Consider the following 16,202-nt stretch of genomic DNA (forward strand, 5'->3'; position numbering starts at 1 on the left):
TGTCACAAGCCAGTCGTTTAGAACGTGGCTATATGACGGGTGGCATATCACAGATGCCATTCCATCTAAATGGCCTCGTTTAAACGGGCCAAGAGCATCGCTCCTCGAGCGCGCTCTTCTAGACGCACATAATTATTATGGCGTCTTTCAATCATGGAGGGCTCAGGGAAAATCGCTTGGGCGTATTATCCCGATCCCGGTCGTGTTGCGTTCAAATGAAACGCCCGACAATACGAGGCGGAATTTCTGCGCCGCATTCATCCGCATTCCGATGCGATGAAACAGCGGTCGCAGCGAATTAATTTCGCCCGTTTGCGTGTGAAAGAAATCATGGGTGGTACTGTACCCCCTGTTTCTTCTCACTACGCTGCTTCTGCTAGTCCATTTGAGACTAGCGAAGTGGCCTCAGCTGGTGCTCCTTTTCATAGGCAGCAACCAAGCCGGGCACATCAATACGTAGGGTATCGATCGGTTCCCAAGAGTCGAAACTCTTCGGGTAACCTTTTCATTGGACGAGGATCTAATACCTTTGCCTCACGGAGCGGAGGGCAAGCAACCTTCCAACAAGAAAGCGCTATTTCCCACCCGCATCCATCAGTGCAGGCGGCGCCCGATAGGAGTGGCGAACTCGCCCACCTACTCGCGGCTGCCTTCCCTTCGTCCGTTCAGTCACAGGCGTTAAGCGCCGCTGAACGACGCTTTGCGGATCTCGAGGGTCAAGTCTCGCAACTGACCTCGGATCTTTGTTATGTCCGAACGAAGGCTCGTCAGGATTATGAGCGTCTGAAGACTCGCTTCGACCTTTTTAGGCGGATAATGCTGAGGGATCCGCGTTTCTCGCGTGATGTCCCTCGCTCTCCGAGTCCTGTTCGGGGTGGGAGGAGTCGGTCGGCTGTTAGTTTTCGCCTTCTCCGTCAACCTCACCCGAACGACGCTCGACTCACAGACGGCGTCACCATCGGTCTCCTTAGACGGATGGGGGTATGTGACCTCATTTGAATCTACATACCATTTTAGACGACTGACGTAAAAATACGGGTGCGTCTTCATAAACGGGGGAAGGGTGAGCCTATAATTAAGGTCTCCAACCTCTTCTACCACCGTAAAGGGCCAGAAGTAACGCGGCAACAACTTCGTAGTACCACCAGGTAGTACAGAAATTGCATTCTTAGGCAGGGTAGCAGTACTTAATAGTACTTTTTCACCCATTCTAAAGCGTTCATTATTTTTGCGACCATTTCGGTCCGCATATTTTTCTTGCTTGTCCTGTACGCTTGCCATTGCGTCACGGACTTTACGTGTGATGGCTAATCGCTCATCCACAAAGCGTTGAGCCTCGCTCACGCTTTTAGCATCAAACTCGCCTATGATACCGCCAAGAGGTCGGTCATAAGGCGTAGTTTTATTGACCACTGCTAAACTGACAGGGTCACTAGGACAAGTTTCTTTCTTTGAAATGATACCCTCGCGCGTCATCGTCACATTGACGTAACTATGTCCTTTTTTCGCACCGAGCATAGGGAGGAGCCCACCCCACTAAGACTCGGGCTGCGGACAAACGAGACTGGCGTCCGAGGATGGCGCAGCCCGTTAATATAAAATGGTGTCTCACCCGTACTGGCGTAGACACTGTTATTTATAGCGAATTCCACAAAGTGCAATTGCTTGCCCACTTTTTAGGAGTTGCTATAGTGCGTAAGACATCCGCCACGACCCGATTGGCACGTTCTGTTTGGCCATCGGTCTAAGGATGATCTGCGGTCGACATGTGGAGCTTGCTACCTAGCAGCTCAAACACATGTCGCCAAAAACCAGACGTAAAACGTGGATCCCGGTCCGATACTATGGACTCGGGCATCCCGTGTAGTCGGTAAACATGATCCAGGAACAAGAGAGCTGCCTCATTGCCTGTTATTGATGTCTTACATGGTGCTAAATGCACCATCTTGCTCAGTCTGTCTACAAAGACGGCTAGCCCTGTCCGACCCTTATGATCGGGCGGCATGCCAAACATGAAGTCCAGACTTACTGACTTCCAACAGTTGGATGGTATCAGTAGCGGCTTCAGTGGTGCACTGCTGGACGGTGCAGGCTTAATGCGCTGACACTGTTCGCAAGAGCGAATATAGTTGGCCACCATCTATATAGGTGCGGCCACCAAAATTCCTCAGAAACGCGTACGAATGTCTTTTCACGTCCCAGATTCTCACTAGATGGCGCATCATGGAGCTCGTGAAGGATCACCAGCTTGAGATCTGTGTCATGAGGCTCATAGATTCTCAAAGGATCATAAGGTGACAGCTGATGCAATAATAGGCCATTGTTGAAGCTAAAGCGATTTAGCTTAGCTTTCAGGTGCGACGGAAGGGTAACCTTTCGTCAAACGAAGTGATCCAACAGCAGGCGACAGTGGTCGTCCTGACTGTAGCTCTCTGTTATTTCAGAGGCCAGTGAGCTCGTCACGTGGTATGCCTTCATGGCTGCCAACGTTGACGGCTGAAATTGTGCTTTCGCACTAGACACACTTTCCTGGTATCTTACCTCGAAGTCTGGCTGCGCGATAAAGCGTCAGCCAAGAGATTCGACTTACCCGGCTTATATTTAACTTTGAAATAAAATTCAGAGAAGAATGTAAGCCATCCTGCCATTCTAGCGAGCGGTGCGGTGAGTTCATTGCGGTCTGCAGTGATGCGTGATCCGTATAAACCACATATTCTTTGGTTTCCAGTAGGTGCTCACGAAACTTGACAAGAGCATACTTTATTGAAAGTAGCTCTTTGTCATGCACGGGGTAATTCAGTTTCGCGGCTTTTAAAAGCCGGAACTGATAAGAGATGACATGGTCAACGCCGTCGTCATCCTTCTGCAGAAGCGCTGCCGTTTGCAAACTTACTTGCATCGCATACGACGCTAAAGGGCTTATCCGTGTCGGGCAATGCCAAGACCGGTTCCTTCACAAGAGACTGCTTCTTTGGTGTGAACGCATCTCCTTTTTTAAACCAAACCCTTTATGTGTCCTTTTTAAGGAGGTCAGATAATGGTTCAGTTTGCTCAGCATAATTCTTGCTATATTCTTATGCAAGTAATTAGCGAGCCCTAGGAATTGGCGTAAATCCTTCACATGCCGTGGAATTGGCCATTCAATACTGATTATACCTTGTCTGGGTCTGCTCGTACACCATGTGTACCTACGATGCAACCCAGCACAGGTATCTCAGGGACCCCTACGACACACTTTTGCAAGTTGACGTACAATTAAGCGTCCTTCAAAGTCTGCAACACAGCGTCTAATGACGCTTTTGCGACTCTATTGCGCTCAGCCCGTCCTCGGCCCTACTATGCACGAATACATCGTCAAAGTAATGAGGCGCGTAGGCACGGTGCTGACGCATCACGTGAGCCACCACTCGGTTGAATGTCGCTGGTGCGTTTTCCAAACCTTGGGGCATCACATGCAACTCCCAAAGCATACCGCTTGGGGTGCTTACAGATGTATGGGCTACATCGGACTCTTTCATGAGTACCTGATAGTAGCCATCCTTCAAATCCAACGCGGAGAAGATAGATGACTTTCCCATGGAGTTCAACAAAACATCCTTCCGCGGGATTGGCGTTTGAGCCGGTATGGTCGCCGTGTCCAGCTTATTGTACGTAAAGCCACAGGTGGAAGGCGCATGAACCACGTGCCATCCACCTGTGGCTTAACGCACACAATAGGTTTGGCTGCATTGAGGTGATTTGCTCTCACGCACATGTCCCGCCTTGGCTCGCTTGTCGAAGAACTCATCGATATAATCGACTTCTTCTTTCGGCGACGGCCATTGCCTGATCACGCAATACTTGGTGCCAGGTTCGAGGTCTATCTCGTGCCCAATGCCACTATCTGCTGGTATTCGGCTCGGCACTTCTTCTGGGAACACATCACGATGTTTCCACAGCACCTCAAAGAACGGACTATCTCTCAAGGCATCCGAGCCTTGAGCAGCGAACCGTTTCTTTTTGTCCGTTTCTAGGACGCTCTCGTCCATTGTGGACGACGAGTAACAGTCCACCAAGTTCTCTTCTGGAACTGGTGCGACTATTTCGTGGATCTTTCCTTCCTTATATTCGGCAAGGAGCAGATCCCACGACATATTCGAGAGTCTTACTATCTCCTCGGCAGATTTTAAGACATGCTGGAGCACCTCAAAAGGATGCTCCGGTATTTTGTCTTTGACGGCCTCGAATATCTCGTTCGAAGGCCCGTCCTTTCATTTGGGACTGATCCGAAGGTCACTCGTTTAGACGTGCCTTTGATCGTCCTAATTTGTCGGGTACTCGTTCTTCGAGTCACCACGACCTTTTTCTGGGAAGCGGGTGCCGTTGTTATCCTTGCTAACGCACTCTATCCAACCGCACCAGGCTCTTGGCACTGAGCCGGTTTATGCGACGCATGACTTCCTGTCAGCTCGCCGTCTACTTTCACAGGTTCTCGGTTCTGTGCAGACATTCGGACGCATCATCGGCCTCTTCACTAACCCAGTCTCCACGAGCTGGGTAGGAATTGGTGACGTTTGACATCCCGTCAACGCACCCTCAACTGTGTTCGACACGACATCAGTTGCCTACGCCTCTCGCAGGAGCACATCCTTTCCGGTGTCCTGCGTAGAGTTCGCAACTGTGCGTGTACGCCAGTCTATCCATGGTTGGTACTTTGCCAACCATGGCATGCCTAGGATGAGGTCAGACGGACTCTCCATACCTAGCACTGTGAACTTCTCTTTTCAAGAGAATTCACTAAAGCTGAAGGCGAGTTTTACCTGAACTCCTCAGACTTAACGAGCGCGCCGAACGAATGGTCGCCTCGTCTCGCATGCCATCCTGGCAAAGCGACTCAAACATCGCCGGACTGACCCCAACCGTTTTTTTACGATCCGCCTCGCCGTTGCGAAATCGCAACGGCGTCGGATCGGCGTCCTCCGCTGTTCCTTGTTCGAGACTGAAGTTCTCCTGTTCCGCTATAGAGATCGCTTCGTCGAGCGGCTCAAATTGTAGCTGGAGCAGGTGAGTCTTAACGGGGCCGTCTGCAATACCTTTAATATACACAGTTACCTGTGTTTGTTCATCAATTTGATGACTAATGATTCAACTGGCCAGGTATCGTGTATGTTGGGCATAACCGTGTAGATCACGCTTGCCCTGCTTCCAATCCAGGAGCTCGGCTCGAGCCCTGAATTCGGCACGTGGCGGCTCGATTGTTTGTCTGAGCCGGATCTAAATGACTTCATACGACCCAAAGACTAATGAGGGAGTGAAGCTTGAGCCCCAAAGCCCAAGATTTGGCACGTCCGGCAAAGTTGGACATGTTTCACTTTCGTCGCATCATCACTATTACATCAATATTACCAAATTTGGTAATTGGAATTATTTAAGTCAAAACTAATAAAAATAACAATTTTGTACTTCTTTATTTATGTCCTCTCATAGGAAATAATATTTATTACTCCTCTTATAGGAAATAATACTTTTGTAACGGCACACCCTGTTACAGTGTAAGCTGTGTGTGGTTACACCGAAAGGTGCGTGTGTGGCTATACCGAAAGTGTTTGTGGCTATACCAGCATTGCATTTAAATTTTTATACGTTCTGATTGGCTATAAGTCGGGTGAGTGTATAAATAGCCCAGGGTGTAGATATAGCAGTGGCCTCTTTTAATCTGCTAACGTTTGCTATTCTGAAAAACTAAGACAAGCTGCACAAGTATTCATGCCAGCCAATTTTACAGCAAAATAGTGACTTTCATTTGCAAGCAACTGAGTTAGCCTGATTTGCTATCTCACTCTTGCGGTGCGCTGTGTTGTTTGTTGGTCGCTTAAACTTTGAAAGGTCCAGGTCTCGAAAATATGCAATCGTGCGCATGAGTCCATCTTCGATGGATACATGAGGCGTCCAATCTAAATGCGACCTGGAAAGCAAATAAAATCAATGTTTTCGTCTCGACCTTTCAGCAAGCAACAGCAACATACTTGGCAAGAGCGATGTCAGGTTTTCGCAATTTTGGATCGTTATTGGGCAAATCCCGAAACACTAAACGACTAGGTGATTCCGTCAAGCGGATAACCATTTCAGCAAGTTCACGAATCGTCATCTCGTGAGGGTTTCCGAGATTCATGGGCCCCACGCAAGACTTGCAATCCATAAAGCGCACAATGGCTTCGACGAGGTCGTCGACGTAACAGAAAGAGCGTGTTTGGCTGCCCGAGCCATAAATAGTGATGTCCTCGCCCTGCAGTGCTTGCATGATAAAATTGCTTACCACACGTCCATCGTACGGGTGCATACCCGGGCCATACGTATTAAAGATACGTGCTACTCGGATATCTACTCCGTGTGTGCGATGGTACTCAAAAAAAAGCGTCTCAGCCACTCGCTTGCCTTCATCATAGCAGGATCTGACGCCAGTGCAGTCAACGTTGCCTAGATATGACTCTATTTGTGGCGAGACTTCCGGATCTCCATACACTTCACTGGTAGATGCCTGGAATACGCGCGCATTGACACGCTTAGCCAGGCCCAAGACGTTGATCGCACCCAAAAACGACACTTTCGTGGTCTTAATTGGATTGTGTTGGTAGTGCACGGGCGACGCAGGACACGCCAAATTAAAGATCTGGTCCACCTCGCAAGCGTACGGCTCTGTGACATCGTGACGTATGAACTCAAAATTCGGGAAGCGAGTTTGCAGATCCAGGACATTAGCGCGATGGCTAGTAAAGAGATTATCAAGACAAATGATCTCATGCCCTAATTCCAGCAATCGGCGGCACAAATGAACACCAATGAACCCAGCGCCACCCGTCACGAGGATGCGCTGCATGGTGCACTCCTGTACCTGACTGGGAAGAGACACTGGCCGGAGGCGCTGCGGCGGCACAACTTCACCTCCATATGGTAAATTTGCTTCCATTGTAGCGGATTTAGTAGGACCGTTCAGCTGATGCTCGGCGGTCACTTGATCGTGGGCAAATTCGGGTGATGGATCTGAGGTAGCTCGCGAAGAAAATGCAATAGACTGGCTTGATTTTAAATTACAAAAAATAAGCTAAAGTGTACACATATTTGACGAAAACCTTTAAAATGCCGGCGACAGCAGGCCGCGTGCGCATGCCGCACAACAACCGCATGCATAGTAGTGCAGCGCTTAAGATGACGGGGATGTGGAAAAATACCATCGGATATGACCCATATGCAGCCGAAAACGAGAAGCAGGAAAAGACAGTTGATACGTCGTTTGAGCAGGCGAAAGGCCTTATGGCGCTCGCTAAACTCTCTAATAAATCGGTGAGCTTGGTATGTGTGACATGGGGAACTATAGTCCTACTAATGACTTGACATACATGTCTATCGCTCAGAACGATGTTCGCGGTGCGTGCAAGAAGGTGCGAAAATGACTATTTTTCGACAGCTTGCTGGAAGTAATGTTTCTTGCAATTATATTGCAGTGTAAAATGGTTGGACATTTAACATTTCAATGTCGGAACTATCTGGGAGAAGAAGATAAACAAAAATTATCGGACTCGGACTCGTCTTCGCTTTCGGTAAGCTTGTGTGAATTTTTGGTGAGAAATGATTAGGAATGATGATATGACTGATAACGTTTTAAGGATTCTTCGGACGGGAATAGTGAAACGGAAGCCAAACGATTATCCTCGCAACATTTTTCAACCATAAATGCGAGACGTAAGGACCGGTCGAAGAGACGCAGTCGGAGTCGCAGCATTGACAAACTCCTTCTCAATAAGGTGCCGTCAAGAAGCCGCGGTTCATGTCGTGAATCAAGTCGCGATCGCTTCATGTGGGATGATCGTGAGGCAATGAACAAGCGTCGAAAAAGCCGCAGTTTAAGTGTTGTGTCATATCGTATGAGCGCAAACCGACGACGACGCTTGGTCAGCAAAGAAAGGTTGCGACTGAGAGACAAGGAGAGGAAACATTCCTCGAAAAAGAGATATCGAGGCAATGAGAGCGGCCGCAAATTTTCTCACAAACGCCACCATCATGAACACGATTCGAGTAAAAGTATCTGCGTGAAGAAACGGCGGCACTGAACAAGGTGTTTGGCAGGTAATGAATTTAATACCAAGCTTGGAACTTTGGCTGCCTCAATGAAAAGTCCACATCCCTTTTTGACCACTCAAGTATCATGCCTTTATTAACACGATACAAATACTTTAAACCTTTCGTGCTGTGACGGTTCAACTCCAAAAATTTCATTCGCAATTATGTGCTTGCACTAAACTTTAAGTGCCACGTTTGTCCTTGTCATGTCAGATGCACCTTTAAGGTAAAATGCCATTGGAAATCTTTTGAAACCAGTCATATTGTCTTGTGCCGCGATGCCCATAACTTTGGTCGACGATTCGAGCAGCAGTGCGCTCAACGTCTTGTGCATTTAGTCCAATACATAGACGACGGCCTAGCCGCCGGACAATGCGAGCACGAGATTGTCCTTTAAAGCATGGGAAGCAAGAATCTTTCGACGAAAGGTAGACTAGCGACATCAGTTGATGTGCTTCCAAGTGGAGAGCGAGTAAGCCATGGAATACGAGCTGCCGGTAGCGATCAAAACCCTCATCGCCCATGACTGCGACCATCTCCGGGGTAAGTTTAAAAGGAGCAGTCTCGAGACTAAACGTGTTGCCCGGTGCAATTCCTAAGATAAAGCCAAAATCAATGTGCACGACGTGACCGTCGGTGTCCAGCATAATGTTGCCATTGTGTCGGTCCTTTACAAGAAAAATGTAGGAAAATAGACTATACGCCGCCATACTTGAAATATAGTTTGTACGAGCTTCCTCCAAGCGATTTAGGTCATGTTCACTCTTGATCGGGTCTCGACCACAAGCTCGCTCAAATATCCTTAGCAATGATGTGCCAATACCAGTCACTTTCGTGCCTATCTTCTTAAGACTATCTAGTGACTGAGCATCTGTAATTACTTCCAACAAGCCGCAATCTTTGCCTGCACATACAATACTGTAGTAGCGCAGCCAGAGATCAATCTTATGTTTTCGAAATATTAGTTGGAACAGTTTAAGTCCTTGCATTACAAAAACTTCTTGGCGCATATCATCGAAACTTTTCGCAATCACAGGAGCCAATGCCCACCCATCAAAACGCGAAAACGTGCTTCTTTCGCGAATACGGTCCTGCATGTCTGCGAAACGTTCACCAAAGAAAATACACTTTAATGCTTGTAAATCATTAGCAGAACTCGTGCTTTTACGCAATTGTGTGCCGCCTCCAGATCCATCATTTTCTGAGCAGACGCTATTGCTTCCTTTAACTGATTGTGTGCGATCCACGAGTAAATCCTGACTAAGCCCATTCATATCTTCGGAAAGTGACGATCGGAATGAAGATTGCGACTCGCTTTGACTAGGAGGAACCAGATCTAACATGTACATTTCAATCATTTTTCCATCTAGATAATTATGCATTTCCTGCTGTTCTGGTTCTACTACATCACCCGTGTCTCGTTCAGATTTTACTGCCGCATCAAATAGTGCATCAATTGCATTCTCGTGAAATATATTAGAGTCGTGGAACACCTCATTACTGTTCGACGACAGAGCAATGATCTCGAAATATACCAACGTTGGTGCCCTAGCCTTGGTAGAAAATACCGTGCCTTCGTCAACAAGAACGTTGACGACACGAAAAGGATTAGCCATTGCATTACAAAGTGGTAATGCAGCCTCGGGACGAATGTGCTTCCCACGTAACATCTCGTGCAGCAAGACTGGAAGAAGTTTCTTACGCTTCGAAGGTTCGGATATGTTTTCCTTTAAATATGTGCAAAGATCTACGAGAAAGCGCACGAGCCTAAATTCGTCACCAAAGCTGCGAAGAGCAGGTCGATTCCACATCCGCTGCTTTGTCTCCACAAATTGTTGTATGTGGGACCTTCTGTTTTCAAGTATCATGAGCTGCGCTTCTTCAAAATAGTCTAAAGGGAACGGATCTAGAAAGCCGTCGCCGACGCGAAACTGCTTTTGAATATTTCTTGTGCTAGCTACAATTTCCTCTTTGCTGCGAGCAAGAAGCCACTCAAAGAATGGAGATTCACGCTGCGACGCAGCATACGTCTGCCGCACGTACTCATACAATTGGTCAAACAGCTTTGCCAAAGATTCGCGTTGGTGCGGTGGTGCATGTGGGAAAAGTAGCTGTGGAAGCACACTGCGAGACTCACCAAAATTGACATTTGTGACAAAGAAAAGCATAATTACAGTTCCATGACCACGCTTGTAGTATCCTTCCGTCATTGCATCCCAGTGAGCGGCAATGCATTCCCACGTCGCCTTGACTGCGAGATGCACACTACGACGAGCAGTGGCAGCCAAGAAAAACAAGTAGAACGCACGAACACTAGGTGGGACATCAGGAAAGTTGACAAAGCCCCACTGCAAAAATTGTGGCCAGTAGAAGTCTATCGTATCAATACAATTTTCAACACTTGTTGCGAGCTGCGCTAGTACTACAACGAACATAAATGGCTGCTGTCGATACTTAAACATTGCCGAGAGAAGAGTTAACGGACCAAGATCTCCAGCTCGAACATGCCGTTCAATTTTGTGCTTCGGACTTTGATCAAAGAATTTCCACCGCACGAGTCGCGACAAACCACCAGCATCGTCAATAGAAGACGCATAATACACGCCAGATTCTTGCAAGTAAGCTAGCAGCTGCTGCCTGACATGGCAATCTGTACACACGCGTTTTCGATCAGGTGCGACAATAGTTTCTGCTTTGCCTGGAATCCCACTGAGTTCTAAATTTGGCTGCTTGATTGAATCAGGAGTTATCAGCGGCGTCCACTGGTTGCAATGATCGCGGCAGAACCGATGCGAACACGACGCACAGATCTTAGGCGTATGAATGAGCCGGCCAAATTTCTTGCTACAGCGTGAACACGCGTTCGTTAAATCTCGCGTAGACCCTACGAGTGCGCTATGACTATACCGCCGACTTGTTTCACTTGACGACAGATCTTTGACCATACTGGAGCTAAGACTATCCGAGATGTTACTCGCCGAGCGTTCACGCAGTAGTCTTTGGTTCTTTTGTATCGATCTTGGACGCGGAATAAAAGCAAGAGCTGGGTCTTTTGCATTATTCAGTTCTGTATTTGTGACGTCAATTCCACTGTCGCTCATTTCTCCACTATCAGTTTGACTCCTTTCTACCGAAATGCCAAAGTGGTCCATTGCAAACATCCCTGGAGCAGCATATTTTAACATTTTTATGGATGACTCATGTCCATCTATAGGGCTTAAAGCCGACCCAAGAAGGGATAACATTCCAAACGGATCGTCATCTTCCAGGAGATTCTCCGACTTGCCTTGATGCATAAACGACCGCGTGGAGATCGACGAATCTGACACAGAAACAGGCTGCAACTCACTTTCTTTTACCGCATCATCTCCAGCCTCGTCCATAACATCCTTTTCTTGGTTATCACGGCATGTCTTTGCATTATCCTTGGGCAGCAAATTCCTTAAAAACGTCACCCACTCGTCTCTTTGGGTCTGGCACTCGGTTTCAATCAGCAATGACATGTTTGCACTTTCGACCTCGACGTAAAACGATACATTTTGAAGTTGCTCACGCGATTGTTCGTCTAAGTTCATATTTATAAACACCTTTGGTTCGCATTCTCCATCCACGGCCTCGACACAAGAGACTCGCGTACTATCCAGCATTTCAGCACCTCTTGAGGTTGTAGTGAGCGTAACATCATTTTCTGTGCTACTGTTAGTACTAGCCTCTACCGTGAACCAATCGAGCGAGGCAATTGGCGCCTTGGCAATGCAAAAGTACCACACATCATCGCTGAGATGGCTACTAGATGGCAGATGGCTATTTGAGCTCGACGAGGTAAATAATCCATCAGCTGTTTTATCTAAAAAGTAGGCACTTGAGGACGAATGTAAATTTGCACGCTTTCGAATGCGCACAAGGCCCTCATACCGTGTCATCCCCATGCAGTGTCACTTGTTTTACACAAAAACGTCGGCGATGGATTTTTAGCTGTGGAACTCTCCGAAGCGTTTTTAGCGTAGTGGATAGTCTTCAATAATTAGCTTTAATTTTAAGTTCTAAACGAAAAAACGCAGCATACTAGCCGTCAAATTTGAGCAGGTGAGCGCTCTCTCTTTCCTGACCGTTCAAGTCTTGCCTTATGTCCATGAATGCAGACAATTTCAAGAATGCACAACTAAAACGTTTATTTACTTCCTAAGGAATAAAATTACGTTTAGTGCGCCTAGCATACAATTATATCGCCACAGTTTTAAACAATTTGCAGACTCAAATATTCGAGTTTTAAATTACGAAAGCGTGCTGAATTTTTTTTACTGAAAAGAAAAGAAAATGTTGAGCCAGATGCTGCATCCAAAGGCTTGCCTTTCCTGAGTAAGTTGTCAGCTTTACATGTTCAAGCAAATCGTAACAGTATCTCTGACATAATGCTGCGGGGTATTGGCAAATATCATATCTTTGATAGTCTATATGCGCCAGCAAATGCATCTTCATGGCATCAAGAATCGCTCAGCAAGGGTTGTGCGCACGTGAAAATTTCAAACTAAAAACTGAAGGCATAGTATACGACATTATAATTTCGCGGCCAATGAAACAAACATTAAAAGTAGTGGGGTATGACGTGAATTTATTCGATTCAGGCAATATTCACATAACCCAATACGCGTTAACCTTCTCAGCGAATCGAGTCTTAGGCATGTGAGGTTTTGCTTAAATTAAATGCGCCTAAAATCGTTTATACTACGAGGACTGCCAGCCGTACATTGATAGATCACTTCAATACGGTATCGGCAGTTTAACGCATTGCTCAAAGCTGGGGTATATTGGTAGTTCCAGATCAAATTCTTCCGCCAACGACCTAAGAGACAGGGCGCGTCATTCAATATTGATATTGTGCAAATCGCATGCAGATAATCTTACTTTGGCACAAAGCGTCCTCCGACATAGTGAACCTTATTGGGGCCTATAAAATATCTTGCACAAAGCTTTGGAGCGGTGAGCGAGATCAGCATCTGCGGCTCCAAGCCAAATCCATTTTCGTTGCCTAAGTTGCATATAAAGCGCTGGAAACAGGACTTCGCATGCCTATGAAAAAATATATCAGAACACACCTTTTTCAACGTGCCAGGCAGACGGAATATCGATCGAGACTATCGGCGTTTGGCAATTTTGAAGCGTTTTGACAATGTGATCAAAGGGTGGTCGAATGTTTCCGGAGAAGCTAAAGCCGAAAATTCCGTCCAGAATTACGTCGTACGACGCATCCACAATCGAACTTCTCGACATAACGAATTTGTCATTTTCTCCTACTGATCAGATATTATCCACACACAAACATACGCATCCTGAATGTGCTCGGCAATTGGAATATTGAGCTGCTCACACTGCGTCACTAGCCTCTGTCACGACATGAAATACACAGTGAATATATAATTAGCTCGCTCTCAATAAAATTCAGACACGCATGAACCAGCCTGAAATTGAGGTCCCATATTACGCTTTGGGTAAAGAATACTCGGATAGTACCCAAAATGCTGCATGCATAATAAAGTCAAAGTAAAGCCAACAGATTTATTAATATTACTACAATGTCATACCACTAAATGGCGAGCTGCCACTAATGCGTCACCTCTGGACAAAATTCTACTTTGAACCTTCCCTTTAAAGCAATATTCAAGATTGCACGCACCCATTGTTACCTGGTCCTGCAACAACCAGCAAGCGCCTGTTTTCATTTATCGCACCATTTTGTTTTATTAGACGATGAAATTCCTTTCCGACCGCTGCAGCCACGCTAAGCCCGGCCAGCTCCATCAGTTGGTCAATGCTAAAGCCGTGAGTAGCACTCATAAGCTTCTCATCAAAGCGCTGCGCTTCAAGCTGCCCCAGATACTACATCACAGTTGCAGACATATTACCATGAGCTACGGCTAATTCATCGACACTAGGATGCAGGGAGCAAGACTCCGTAACTCTCATCAAAATTTTAAGAATTTAAATATGACTCAAGATTTGCCCGAAATAAAAGGAATTGCTGCGGACACACCAATTTATGCTACCGACACACCTATGAAAGTGGCTACAGGTAAAAATCTCCCAATTTTTCAATAAAAGCGAAATGACATGTTTTTTAAAGATATATCATTTGAATTGACATCAGAATCTGCGACAAACCTTCCTTTGTGTAGAAGCAGGAACAGTTAGCAAGCAGAGGCAAGCAAACTTTTCTATCTTGGCCAAGCGTGAGAAAAGCCTCTTTTCACCCGAGTATTAAGTAAAAGTGAATTTAAGTAGTCGGCACGATTCGTGGAAATCGCTATCGCAGTGTTGAGAGGCGCTGATTCGTCGCAAACCCCTTTAAGAAGCATATTTGACTCACTAATTGTAACGGGGTGTATCGTTACTTGAAATTAACACTAAAAGGTTGTTAATTAATATTATCTAAAAGACAGATAATATTTGTAGGAAATTACTTTAAATAGTAATTTCCTGAATTCTTATCCATAAATAGGTATAGACCATTATGTCTATTTATTCCGCAGACTAATCAGCTGTAGAAGTAATCAAAGAGAGTTACGAGATAAGATAGATAAGAATTCATTTACATGTTTAGTATTAGTTTATAGTTAAGACAACATTTACAAAGATAGATTAACAAGACACTTAACTATATTAATACAGTTTTTATTTTACACTCTTAAGCTAACTTGCCTTAAGAGAAGTCTTCCTCTATACGTACAGTGTACGTCACCTAACGAGAGGCACCACTCACATCTGAAGCAGTGTGAAGTGGACTTGTACTGAAACAGTACAAGTCGCAGTGCCCCGTTACACCTGGTAGCACTTTGTAGTCCGTCCAAGGACCACATTTCCCACATTTAACATGGACATGTTAGATGGTAGTGGGAATACGCATCACGTTTCCCCTGAAAGCTACTCCTTTCTAAGTGATATAGAAAGGAGTGCGGTTGAACGAATGAGTTCATCCGTAGGAAACGATGCAATCCTGGCATTACTGTCCAACTTAGACAGAGATGCCCTCCATTCAACCGTCGCCAAGTTCATACAACATGAACTTGACGAGATGAAGGAAAAAGTAGCCTTGCTGAATCAGCAAGGCTCTCAACAGGCGGAACTGTTGAGATTACAACAGGTACAGACCCCTGTACCTGGGATGACGCAAACGCGTCGTCCCGAAACTTTAAAGATTGACATCTTTAGGTATAGGGGAGTCGAAGAAGACTCCCTCTTGAGATGGTTTGTCGAGTTAGACGATGCCATAAGGGCACGTCACATCATCGACGAGCAAATGCAAATCGCATTCGCTCAATCAAATCTGGCAGGTCGTGCCAAAACTTGGGCATTGGGCCTTAAGTTACGCGACCCATATGTTTTTGGGTCGCTAGAGGTTTTTAAAACCCGACTCAAACAGACGTTTGAGCCACCAAGGGCTGAGTTCAGAGCTCGTTCAGAGCTTCTGAAACTTAAGCAAGGCAAGCGTGATGTGCACGCATATGCCCAGCACATACGACTCTTAGCGAGTTGTATTACCAATAACCCAGTCCATGAACACACGTTGATTACGGTGTTCATGCAAGGTCTTACGGATGGTCCCGTAAAGACCCACCTGTTCCGCTTGGAACTGGATACGCTTGAAGAAGCAATATCCGTAGCGGAACAGGAGGACTTTAGCTTGAGACAGGCTCAAGCAAGTTCGTCATCATATCGTCCACCTAGACGACACGAACTAGGAGGTCCAGAACCCATGGACCTTTCCTATGTCGAAAGCGAGAAACCTCGCTTTTCGAATAATAAGCGATCGCAGAAATGCCATCGCTGCCAAAAATTGGGACATTACGCTCATGAGTGTAGTGCCCCACGTCCAGCACCAAAAGGTACTGAACGTAATTTTGGATCGTATGCCAAAAAGGGCAACGGTCGCGGATCCGACGTTGTTGCGAAATCGCAACAGCGAGGCGGACCGCCAAAAAATGGACGGGGTCAGTAGGGGCGCAACGCCCTACTGATCCAGCAACCTCAAGAGAATTTGCAAATCTCTTGACAAAAGTTGCTCCAGACACACAATCATTATGTGTCTCTGCACCTGGTGATGAGGTATC

The 16,202-nt window shown here is 46.3% G+C and overlaps 4 protein-coding genes across 4 annotated transcripts; 1 reads left to right on the forward strand and 3 right to left on the reverse strand.

Moving 5' to 3' along the window:
* Nucleotides 1-5,605: 5,605 nt before the first annotated feature.
* On the reverse strand, nt 5,606-7,036 carry CCR75_002042 (uncharacterized protein). Its single transcript, XM_067960142.1, has 2 exons — nt 6,006-7,036; nt 5,606-5,944 (listed from the first exon to the last, which is right to left on the reverse strand). Exons 1-2 carry the CDS (start codon nt 6,944-6,946, stop codon nt 5,779-5,781), a joined length of 1,107 nt encoding a protein of 368 aa, XP_067815395.1. The 5' UTR covers nt 6,947-7,036; the 3' UTR covers nt 5,606-5,778.
* Nucleotides 7,037-7,116: 80 nt separating this feature from the next.
* CCR75_002043 (uncharacterized protein) lies at nt 7,117-9,110 on the forward strand (the record flags this gene model as incomplete). The annotated part of the gene is made up of 4 exons (XM_067960143.1): nt 7,117-7,320; nt 7,392-7,418; nt 7,482-7,577; nt 7,644-9,110. 4 exons carry the CDS (start codon nt 7,117-7,119, stop codon nt 8,085-8,087), a joined length of 771 nt encoding a protein of 256 aa, XP_067815394.1. The 3' UTR covers nt 8,088-9,110.
* On the reverse strand, nt 8,319-12,026 carry CCR75_002044 (uncharacterized protein; the record flags this gene model as incomplete). Its single annotated transcript, XM_067960144.1, has 1 exon — nt 8,319-12,026. The coding sequence occupies one exon, from the start codon at nt 12,024-12,026 to the stop codon at nt 8,319-8,321; it is 3,708 nt and encodes a 1,235-aa protein (XP_067815397.1).
* A 663-nt stretch (nt 12,027-12,689) lies between these two features.
* On the reverse strand, nt 12,690-14,032 carry CCR75_002045 (uncharacterized protein). Its single transcript, XM_067960145.1, has 6 exons — nt 13,772-14,032; nt 13,680-13,713; nt 13,423-13,481; nt 13,190-13,357; nt 13,003-13,167; nt 12,690-12,940 (listed from the first exon to the last, which is right to left on the reverse strand). Exons 1-6 carry the CDS (start codon nt 13,930-13,932, stop codon nt 12,859-12,861), a joined length of 669 nt encoding a protein of 222 aa, XP_067815396.1. The 5' UTR covers nt 13,933-14,032; the 3' UTR covers nt 12,690-12,858.
* Nucleotides 14,033-16,202: the final 2,170 nt, after the last annotated feature.

Source organism: Bremia lactucae, linkage group LG1, assembly GCF_004359215.1.
Source record: "Bremia lactucae strain SF5 linkage group LG1, whole genome shotgun sequence".
NCBI lineage: Eukaryota > Oomycota > Peronosporomycetes > Peronosporales > Peronosporaceae > Bremia > Bremia lactucae.

What these genes read in the sequence shown, in the direction of transcription:
- CCR75_002045 (XM_067960145.1), bottom strand. Translation starts at nt 13,932, where the DNA reads ATGAGTGCTACTCACGGCTTTAGCATTGACCAACTGATGGAGCTGGCC. An exon ending in TGGCAGCTCGCCATTTAGTG is followed by an intron (nt 13,482 to 13,679) that starts GTATGACATTGT and finishes ATGTCGTGACAG; the next exon opens with AGGCTAGTGACGCAGTGTGA. An exon ending in GGAGGACGCTTTGTGCCAAA is followed by an intron (nt 12,941 to 13,002) that starts GTAAGATTATCT and finishes CCTGTCTCTTAG; the next exon opens with GTCGTTGGCGGAAGAATTTG.
- CCR75_002042 (XM_067960142.1), bottom strand. Translation starts at nt 6,946, where the DNA reads ATGGAAGCAAATTTACCATATGGAGGTGAAGTTGTGCCGCCGCAGCGC. An exon ending in CCTGACATCGCTCTTGCCAA is followed by an intron (nt 5,945 to 6,005) that starts GTATGTTGCTGT and finishes TTTGCTTTCCAG; the next exon opens with GTCGCATTTAGATTGGACGC.